At 44.0% G+C, this 11,672-nt stretch overlaps 1 protein-coding gene across 3 annotated transcripts in view; it reads left to right on the top strand.

The window, feature by feature from the left end:
- The window catches only part of LOC308086316 (adhesion G protein-coupled receptor D2), a 168,902-nt gene that overhangs the window by 23,933 nt on the left and 133,297 nt on the right, over positions 1-11,672 (top strand). For all 3 annotated transcript variants that reach the window (XM_080429826.1, XM_080429828.1, XM_080429827.1), the window contains 5 exons: positions 3,192-3,294; positions 4,695-4,848; positions 6,042-6,175; positions 7,283-7,398; positions 8,974-9,094. In XM_080429826.1, the coding sequence (XP_080285952.1) occupies positions 3,192-3,294; positions 4,695-4,848; positions 6,042-6,175; positions 7,283-7,398; positions 8,974-9,094 (628 nt within the window). The remainder of the gene's footprint in view (positions 1-3,191; positions 3,295-4,694; positions 4,849-6,041; positions 6,176-7,282; positions 7,399-8,973; positions 9,095-11,672) is intronic.

Genomic DNA, 11,672 nt, shown 5'->3' on the forward strand with positions numbered 1-11,672 from the left:
CAAAATAAACAGGTCATATGTTTTCAGATATCTGCTCCCACAACCGTCAACGCATCTGTGTCATTTAAAGATTTATTTGGCTATAAAAAAATAGCAGATATATAAGCTCATAGCGCGGCACAAGTGCTATTTAAAAAGCAATTTGAACATTTGTGCAAATATTTTGTTCCAGGGACCCCCAGAAGCAAAGATTTGAGTTACAAATGTTCGCTTTAAAAAGTATATATTCAAAGATTTACAAACATTTTCTCGAGAAAAAAAAATACAGATCTACAAGCTGCCGCGCTATGAGCTTGTATATCTGATCTTTTTTGAATATCCAAAGAATTCAAAAAATTACACAGATGCGTTCCCGGTCTTAATGGCTTAATGGTTAACAGTGATACAGTGGTACCCTTCCAGTCCAACAGTGCCTACCCGGGAACTTCCGCACTCCAGGAATGCGCAAGTGCAGTTCTCAAACCCAAGATGTCAAAGAGTCCGCCAAAAAAACTGTTAAAGCGGACTTGAGCCACGAGAGGCACCGTCGAGCGAGCCGTTACGGGAGCTAGTCTCCGTGCCGAGTGTTGCGAAGTCCGCTTGAGCCGACTGGGTGCCGTTCGAGTTAATGTCCCGATAGGGACAGAATCGTAACTCATATCCCCTTAGTCAACATGTGCCGTATTTGCCCCCCTTCCAGTCAAGGAGTGACTTCTTGGGATGTTTGTCCCAAGAAGTCACCCGTTTGGCGTCTTGGGGTGACTGTAGTCACACACTCTTCCAGGGATGATTCTACAGAGCCCCTGAATGATTCAGTTGAGTGTAACCAATATAACAAGTTTAGTTGCAATGCAATTAACACATTCGGTGCCAGAATTTTATAATAACAGATTATGTTCGGTGCCATAAATCTCACCGTTGAGCTGCGCGGCGCTGTTTAAGCTGTAGACTCCAAGACGAGCAATCCATGTGAAACAAAGCATGCGTGCATTTTGCACGATGGTCCTGGCTAACGCCTGGAACGATAACATCTTTCACGCGGGTCACAATGGCGCAGCGATCGCGCATACAAAATTAGTCGTTTTCCCCAACGTAAAAAGTTTCGGAGTTATAGGGGTTTTAGAGAAGGAGATAGAACGGAAGCGGATGGGGAGCCATGTTTTTTGGCACGGTGATCTATAAGGCCCTTCCTTCTCAGAATCACTGTGGGTGATTCCAGAGCTGCTCCAGGCCCTCCCGTGTGGAAAAAAACTAAAAAAACTAAAGAGACTGAAAACACGGTTCAGACCGTGTTCGGCACCGAAGCGCTACTCTGTGAAAACACGGTTCAGACCGTGTTTGGCACCCGATGTGTTAATAATCAAGGATTCATTACATGTCAGCAATATTGAAACAATATTTTGAGAGAGTGAAATAGAATAATTGTGTTTTTCTGACCCCTGACGCAATACAATTAATTACCGTGATTACAGAATCCACTAAAACAATCTCTCAGCTTTATAGAAAACAAATGCAAATGGCTGAAGTTGGCTGAGTGAATCAACCCTTTAATCCCTATATAAATAGCTGATCGGCTATTCTCGCCTTTTTTTTTACGTAAAAAAAAATAGCGTCGCCAGGGTTAATGTGGTTCAACAAAGAATGAATGGTGTTGTCTTATGTCTTCTCCAGCAACATGTCTGCTGCTATGCTGCCTGCCTGCCCCGCTCTCTGCTCTTAATGCCTCTCTGGGTATTGAACGGCGCTAATCCAGTAATTAGTGTTGTCTGCGTGCGAGTCCACTCACAAGCTTTATGGTGGCATTCAGCCCGCCGTTAATTAACGTTAGGGTCACCTGGGGAGATCCTGCTAGATAGAGGAGTGGCCCCCGACAATTTACGACTGACCTAAATCAGAGAACGCATGCAATGCTGTTTACACACACATGCGCGCACGCACACGCGCGCGCGCACGCACGCACGCACGCACGCACGCACGCACGCACGCACGCACGCACGCACGCACGCACGCACACACACACACACACACACACACACACACACACACACACACACAGGCACATACTCACCACCAAGTTTGAATATGATTTAAAGAATCCATAAACTCCATAATTCAAGGTTATCAAGATATTTTCCATATCTCAGAACCACCTCGCCCGCACACACATAGTCACACAGTCACACACACACAAACACACACACGTGCGCGGCCGTGCACACAGTCACACACACACACACACACACACACACACACACACACACACACACAGTTGCACACACACACACACGCACACACACACACACACACACACACACACACACACACACACACACACACACACACACACACACACACACACACACACACACACACACACACAGATTGCCAGAGACAGCCATGTTGCGCTGAGGTGCTTGTGTCCACGCCATCACACCGTGAAATGACGTCGTGCGTCACAGCTGCCGATGCAGGATATAGACGAGTGTAAATAGAGTAAATTCATCACACAGTTAATGAACAGCTCTGTGAAACATTTATCGCTGTCGGGTGCAATTACAAAACATTTTTATTGTATATGTTTTTCTTATTAATAGTGAAATATCCTTGAAAACTGCTATTTTCACTACTTTTGTGCAACACTCTTGTATAACGAAGTTAGGCATTAATTGAAGAACTTAATTGATTTTTTTTTAATAACAGCCTCCTGCTTCTGCTTTTATACACTGAAACACTCAAATGAAACATTATTACCGACCCATTCTGTCTCAAGATTCATATACACATAATTACTGTGCAAAATGAAACGGTTCCACAACGGAGAGCTCTCAGGCTTAATAGGAGACTTGACAATTATCCACTTATCTAAAGCTTTATGATTGAAAAGAAAAGCTACACATTCCACTTTGGAAGAATTGAATTAAGAATTTCTTCAAGTTCATCATCTAATATTTCTTTGAATACAAAATACTTTATCAAACCAGGGTTGAAATCATCCACCATTTCTTTTATACTCTTTTAGTTTTACACTTGAAATATATTACATATATGTATGTATGCAACAGTATGATTGGAAAACTAGTCGGATTGAAAAAGGTGCACTCGTTTTTGACAGGGGGGCCCGACCTGCCGCGCAAAGCATTTCTGCAAGCGACTCCACCATGTGTGGATTGACTAAGAATTACGATTGTTTTCTGTGTGTCCACTCCACGCAGCATCCCTAAATCGGACCGGACCTCCATCCATAAGAACCTGTTTGTGGCTCTAACCCTGGCCCAGGTGGTTCTGCTCTGCAGTGGATCAGCCATCCACAACAAGGTACCAAACGTCAACCTTCTGCTGTCTGCTACTGAAATATCAGCCTGCCAACATGCTACTCTAGTTTAGTTCGCATTTACCTATCAAAATGTAAAACAGAAACTGTAAATGGATGTTCTGAAAGTAAAACATAGAATGACCCGCAGCGACACAAAGAGTCTCCTTTGTGTCCCCTACCGGAACCGCTGCCTACCGGTCCGCTGGTCATCAAATTATTGGCTTAGGAATGTGACAAAAACAAAAAAATATCCATGAATTCAAGTCTCCATGGGGTGAAAAAAAGATTTTTGGGGGGTGAACTACAGAATGAAAAAAATACCATGAAATTCTACATTAACATATTTTCATTATAATCTTAGTTTTTGCCAATTATTTGCAATCACTGATCTACTACACAGATGAATCCCGGATTGAAGCAATTCATTAACATAGAGCCTTATCTATTTCCCAGTGCGTCCACTGGCTTGTCAATAGTCATCTTAATGGAACTGGGACAGTGTGAGCTATGGTGGTGCGGGCCACCAGTAAAACTAATGTGCTTTGGAACCTGTGAATGTGACATCAGTGACCACTAATGTCACATCCGTCACATGCACAACACATGGACCCGTCACTCAATGGTCTGGACGTTGTCGTGACCTCTGACCTCTCACCCCTTGGTCATGTCAGGATGTGGTGACTGGCCAGCATGATGTTGTTGTTGTTTTCCCCTTCATATGTAGTGAGTGTGTGTGTGTGCGTGTGCGTGTGCGTGTGCGTGTGCGTGTGCGTGTGCGTGTGCGTGTGCGTGTGCGTGCGTGCGCGCGCGCTCGTGTCAAATCATGTCCCCACATGTATTGTTGAAATTGAGAAATAGATGTTGTGAGAAAATTTTACGTTTTATGGTAAAAAAAAATATTTGGGGAGTTAGGATTGGTTAGGATGGGTTAGAGTTGGAGTTATGCCTGAATTATACTTAGTTGTATGCTGGTGTAGAGCACAGAACATAGCTGATTTACAAGCTCACAATGCGTTGCGTTTCGATGCTTTGTGAGCTTGCAGATCAGATATTTTTGGCTCTAGGCTTGCGGATAAAATGTCAGTCTTTCAGTCCTAAAATGTTAATGTCTTCACATTTTTAGAGATAGGTTTACAATTAAAAAAAGATTCAGGTTGGGTTTAGTGTTAGGATTAGACATTTAGAAGTTAGGTTTAGGGGTTAGAGTTTTACCTGAATTATACTTAGTAGCACGCTGGTGTCGTGCACCAGAAAATAGACGATCTGCAAGCTTGTAGATCTGCTATCTTTAGGCTTATGGTTAAAAATGGCAAAACATTTGAAAAATGGCATTCACAAAATTGCCTTCCTAAAATGTTGATGTCCTCACAAGTATAGTAATATATACTTATATGTGTGTCAGGTGGCGTGCACGCTGGTAGCAGCTCTGCTCCATCTGTTCTTCATGGCGGCGTTCAGCTGGATGCTGGTGGAGGGTCTGCTGCTCTGGAGCAAGGTGGTGACCGTCAACCTCAGCGAGGACCGCCACATGAAGTACTACTACCTGATTGGCTGGGGTAAGGACCGCCACATGAAGTACTACTACCTGATTGGCTGGGGTAAGGACCCCCACATGAAGTACTACTACCTGATTGGCTGGGGTAAGGACCGCCACATGAAGTACTACTACCTGATTGGCTGGGGTAAGGAATGTCACAACCCGGCCTGCAGGGCCATGACAGATTGAGGAGGACACTGTAAAGTTGTGCGAAAATGGCACTAACTTTGTTTACAAAAATAACTAAATTAATTATTTATGAATGAATCATTACAGAGAGTATAGGGGTGTGGAAATCAGTAGGGTCAGCAATGAATGGACATTTGATCAATGTAGTGCGAGTTGCTGTAGATAGAGTATGTCAACATAACATCTCTGTTGGGTGGAAACCTCATATGTCCAAAACTGTGACTTTTCAGGATTCAAATTCAAAAACGGCAAAAATAGCAGATCTCCAAGCTCAAAACGCGTCGCTTCGTGCCATGTTTTGAGCTTGCGGATCTGCTACTTTTGATGCTTTTGTGTGACGCTGTAGTACGATCAAGTAGGGCGTAAATTTATGAAAAAAATTAAAGAATATGGAGATAGGAGGTTTCTGAATGACAGCAACGATAACCAAAACTAAGCTGAGGAGAACCAAAAGGCAAAAGGGTGCTGCTGTCATCTCGGGGGGAGAGAGGCAGAGCATGGCCAACACCCAGCCTTTTATAGGGCACACTGGGAGCACTGTGGCCAGGTGGTCCCCTCCCAATGAAACTGATTGGAACCACTATTTTCCCAGCTTGCAGGACCTGTGGGAAGACAAAGACGTACAGGGGAATACACAAACACACACACGCACACGCACACGCACACACGCACACACACAACACAGGACCTTACAGGACAGGATAAGGGGCTGTGACAGGGCACACACCTGAAGTATCAGTGGCGAATGATTGGCAGTAGTACTTGCCTGATTGCCTGACCCCCTTTCCTTTTTCCTGTTCTCTCTCTTTCTTTTTTTCCCCTTCACCCCTGTCTGTCTCTCTCTGTCTCTCTCTCTCTCTGTCTCTCTCTATCTCTGTCTCTCTTTGTCTCCCTCCCTTTCTGTGTGTGTGTGTTTGTGTCTGTCTGTCTGTCTGTCTGTCTGTCTGTCTGTCTGTCTGTCTGTGTCTCTGTCGCTCTCTGTCTCTCTCTCTCTCTCTCTCTCTCTCTCTCTCTCTCGTCCAGGTCTACCAGTGTTAATAGTGACCATCACCCTGGCCTCGGCATCTGGAAGTTACTCTGCAGACGGTCACTGCTGGCTGAGCGTGCAGAATGGAGTCATCTGGGGCTTTGCCGGGCCCGTCATCTTCATCATCATGGTCAGTCATCATTACCATCATTATCACCATCATAGTCAGACAGATGCCCAACTCTGCTGACTTCAATGAACACTAGTTTGTCTCTAGTCTGAGGGCAGTAGCGTTAATAACCGGCAGCAAAATACATTTGTTTACAAGTTTTTCATAGCAGAACCGGTACATCTTGTGCTAACTGACTGCCAAAGGTGTTCCTAATAAAAAAGGAACAACACTCCACAAGAACACTGGCTTTTATTGCATTTTATGGAGCCAGTGTTATTTTCAAAGAGGGAGGTAAGATTAGTCAGAATCAGAATCACTTTATTTGTCCAATTTTCCGATGCACTTACATACATAGAATATTAAATACCGTTCTCCCTCAGGCACTTGAAGTGCATCATAAAACATCAAACCATCTACAAAGAATCATGAACAGACAACATCTAAAACACATAACATAGACAAACATAAATTAAAAAAAGATGATATGACGTGCAATTCATCTGAGAGTTACTAGCACAATGGTGCAATTGTTCATAAAGTTACCAGCACAGTAAAATAAAGTGCTGTTGTGCATTTCAAAAGTGCAGTTACATCATGTGTTCAGTATAGGTCAGTTGGCTTCATTGGCAGGGGGTGCATTTTTTTTTTGACGGTTAAAGCCTGAATTATGTCATTTATGTCATGCATTGAACATAGCGATCTACAAGCTCACAATGTCATGTTGACTGCCCCGTGGATTTGAACCACAAGGAAACATTGTTTTATTTATTATTTGTCTGGACGACGAATGAATATAAATAACACCAATGATGTTGTAGCTTTGACCATCCGTGATATTTCGCTTTGAGATACAAAGGTTTAAGAGTAGAGATTGTATTCTACTATATAAGTACTGGCTATATAAGTATGATTACTTATGAGTATACGTATGATCCTCTCCTCCCCTCTCCTCTTTCCTCCTTTGCTCTGCTCTGCTCTGCTCTGCTCTGCTCTCCTCTCCTCTCGTCTCGTCTCGTCTCGTCTCGTCTCGTCTCGTCTCGTCTCGTCTCGTCTCCTCTCCTCTCCTCTCCTCTCCTCTCCTCTCCTCTCCTCTTTCCTCCTCTCCTCTCCTCTCCTCTCCTCCAGGTGAACATCATGGTTCTGAGCAGAGTGGTGATCATCACCATCTCCACAGCTAAGAGAAGGTCCATCATGTTGGCCATGGGCACCAGTCCTGTGGAACAAGCTTACGAGCAGATCAGGTAACCGCCACTAGGGGGTGCTATTTAACTTCTTTTGGCAGGCTGACCGGTCCCTGTGTGAGCAGACAGGCTGTAGAACATCCAGACAAGTAGCAAAACAGAGTGTATTAAATAAATGTATACATTTTGTTTCTATGTCAACCACTTACACCCCATATACTTTGTCTGAATACTTTGATGAATAGCAAAAATAGCAGATCTACAAGCTCACATGTGACATGTCGCAAGCTTGTGCATCGGCTATTTTAGCTTTTTATGTTTTTATTTTCTTTCCCCTATAATGACATGCTCAACATAGGGACACCAGGTTTAAATTGGTTGATATTATTATGAGCAAAATTAATAATAATGTTTGGAGTAAGTCTGATCTCTGGGTGTATTTCTTTGTACACATTACATGTGCAAAATATGTACGAGAAAATATTGATTGCAGAGGCTTAAAAATGTACAGAATGAATGCAGCTCATTCTCTGAATAATGTGTTGTGTGTGTTTATCATTTTATAAACATATTATAAACTTGTATAGCTAGTCTCTCCAATACTAAGTTATTTATCTGACCTCATTACCTTCGACATCCTCTTCTTTGTTTTCCACCTGTTTTCACACACACACACACACACACACACACACACACACACACACACACACACACACACACACACACACACACACACACACACACACACACACACACACACACACTGGGTGCATTTAATTTCTCTGTGAGGAAGGACATCAATGCAGGCCTTGAGCGTTCGCACGCCCCCGATACTCAAACACATTCCTCCGCTGAATAAACTAGGGCCCACCGACCACGATGTATCTGCCTCACACACACTGACACACACACACACACACGCACACGCGCACACACACACACACACACACACACAGCTGGTGAGGTTTAGTGGTCACCTGAGCGGGAATCTAATTCCATTTTAGACAGAATTAAGGGGGATTTGAGGTGGGACGTTGTCACTGAGTGAGTCTTGCCAGCTCCCCCGTCCCAGTGTTGTGCTTGGACCGACCCGCTCCGCCAAAACCACTAGGGTTCTGGGTCCGGAAAGGGAACAGAACCACTAGGGTTCTGGGTCCGGACAGGAAACTGAACCACTAGGGTTCTGGGTCCGGACAGGAATCAAAACCACTAGGGTTCTGCGTCTATAGAGGAATCAGAACCACTATGGTTCTGGTTCTAGAACTGTGGTTCTCAAACATTTTCAGGTCAAGGACCCCCAAATTTATGTGGGGGCAAATTAATGTATTTGGACACAGATCCCCACAAAAAAAGATTTGTGTTGTTTCAAAAGTATTCAAACATTTTCAAGATGTTTTTTTGAAAATAGAAGATATCGGCTATTTGAACTATTTTCAAATAGACGATTTGTTTTGGGCACTCGGGTGATGGGGGAAATGGGGGAAAAAGCAAACGGGTTGGGGTTAGAGTATATTACCGGTAATACAAACGTGTGTGTGTGTGTGTGTGTGTGTGTGTGTGTGTGTGTGTGTGTGTGTGTGTGTGTGTGTGTGTGTGTGTGTGTGTGTGTGTGTGTGTGTGTGTGTGTGTGTGTAGGGCTGCAGTTAAAGCAGTTCTGGTGTTGCTACCCATCCTGGGTCTGACCTGGCTGTGTGGGGTTCTGGTGCCGTTCTCCATCGTCATGGCCTACATCTTCATCCTGCTCAACTCCCTGCAGGTACACACACACACACACACACACACACCCCCACACACACACACACACACACACACACACACACACACACACACACACACACACACACACACAGGAATCACTCTCTCTCTCTCTCTCTCTCTCTCATGGTAGTGGTATTTTGTTGAAATAAAGGGGTGTGGTCGATGGCCTGCTGCCACCACCACCAAAAGAAAATCAGCTCAACTTTCACCTTTGCTGTCTTTGTTTCATATTACACAGTAAGAAAGGTTGAGGAAGTGCAAAAACAAAACAAAAACCTTTGCACCATGTTGGGCTGCAGCCGTCGTTAGACTTGAACAGAATTGACTTTGGTTTCCACAGCTTTGGTTTCTTGTTTCCAATGGAACATAAAAGGGTTTCCATGATACGTTCTCTGCTGCCCCAGACTCTCAAATAGGAATCGACTGATTATGGTTTCTTTCAGTGGCGGATGCCGATATTTACAGAATAGGAAATCTGGTAGTTGGCTCCCACAACAAGTTACCACTGCACAAGCTCATGGACATAGAGAGCTGCATGCGATCGGTGTTCTAGACCAGTGGTTCTCAAAGTGGGGTCCGGGGACCCCCAGGGGTCCTTGGGGGGGGTTCCAGGGCGTCTCCATTTTTGAAAAAATCGAACCAAATATCGGCGCAGATTAATCGGTCGACCACTACTCGAGGATTTATTTGTCAGTGACGAGGTTGTGTTTAGATGGAAACAGAGCTGTTGTTGTTGCGTTGCGTGTGTTTAACAGGTGCTGTGAATTTAATTGTTTAACGTACCGTGCACTTCCACTGTTTAGAGGTTAGCTCGTGGTTGTTGTTGTTGGTGGGTGTGTGTGTGTGTGTGTGTGTGTGTGTGTGTGTGTGTGTGTGTGTGTGTGTGTGTGCGTGTGTGCGTGCGTGCGTGCGTGCGTGCGTGCGTGCGTGCGTGCGTGCGTGCGTGCGTGCGTGCGTGCGTGCGTGCGTGCGTGCGTGCGTGCGTGCGTGCGTGCGTGCGTGCGTGCGTGCGTGTGTGTGTTATTATTTAAGTGCTTTTAGTTGCAAAGATACCGCTGGTAATGTTTGCTTTGTTGAAAATGTTGTGGTGGAGGCATTATTATGTTAACATATACAGTAAGCACACAGATTGTGACGTACTGTATCTTCAATGTAATAATGATTATAACTGTCATAATACATATAACCTGCTATTTTTCTGCTATAAATAATAAATCAGTTGTGTGTGCGTGCGCACGCAGGCACGCATGTGTGAATGCCTATACAAATATGAATGATTAATACATACAAATTAGGCCTGATTAAAAGCACATCGTCTTTATTTATAGAACAAATGATTATTTCATGTTTTCATGTTTTTAACCATTAGCAGCACCCTGGTCTCTGCGCTGTTTGTTTGAGAATCCACACATAATCACAGTAGACTTTGAGAAATATCGGTTTTCACATGGAGAGTAAAAAAAAGCACTAATTCTGGCATTACTTAATTTCCCACTGCTCACAAGGAGGAAGAGAGAGAGAGAAAGAGACAGACAGACAGACAGACAGACAGACAGACAGACAGACAGACAGACAGACAGACAGACAGACAGACAGACAGACAGACAGACAGACAAGACAGACAGACAGGCTCATTCTACCCTCTCTCTGCTACCACCACTATACTGTTGCTGCGGTGAGACCCGCAGCGCTGCAATTTGTAGCGGCTTTTTAATCAGTTGTATCTTTAATTGAGCCGTATTTTTTAACGAGGAAATCAATAGAGCTTTAAGCTGCAGTCAGATCATTAAGACAGGCCCCCTCGCTCGCTATCGCTTGCTATAAATAGTTTTGGTCCCCCTCTCTCTCTCTCTCTCTCTCTCTCTCTCTCTCTCTCTGATCTAATTACATTTCTTTTCCTTGGCTATCAACAGTAATTAATGCTGAGGGTTTCCAGGTTCTTATATTGCTGCTGGTGATAAAGTCAGCGGGCTGCAGGCTGCAGGCTGGGCCTGGAGCGGCTCCAATGTTCTGACTCAGACCCAGAGATACTGCAGGCTCTTTAGGCTCTCTGGTTAACCACTTATAAGCCCTTTAGACTTCGTCATGCAACAAATGAGCGAAAATGGCCATTCTACGAGCTCACGGCACACGTTGCATCATGAGATTATAAAAAAAGCTTGTAAAAAGATCATTGCTGACGGGCAGAAACCTCTTTATCTCCATATTTTTCTGCTTTTTGTGTTTTTTCGTAAATGAAGGCCTTACTTGATCACACTATAGCGTAGCAAAAGTAGAAGATCTGAGCTGGTCTATCTGCTTCTTTTTTGTTCATATTTTTGACATATGAGGTTTCCACCTGACAGAGACGATGTACAGTATACACGTGTATCATTGCTGTCGGGCAGAATCCTCTTATTTCCATATTCCAACTTTTTTTGTTTTTTTGTTAAATTGATGCCCTACTTCATCATACAAGAGTGTCGCACTAATGTAGTGAATATAGCAGATTTACAAGCTCACAACGTGGCGTGATGCGACACGTTGTGAGCTCGTGGATCGGCTATTTTCACTGTTCAATACATGTTTTGCAAAAT

Source organism: Gymnoscopelus braueri (assembly GCF_963280865.1).
Source record: "Gymnoscopelus braueri genome assembly, chromosome: 6".
NCBI classification, from domain to species: domain Eukaryota; kingdom Metazoa; phylum Chordata; class Actinopteri; order Myctophiformes; family Myctophidae; genus Gymnoscopelus; species Gymnoscopelus braueri.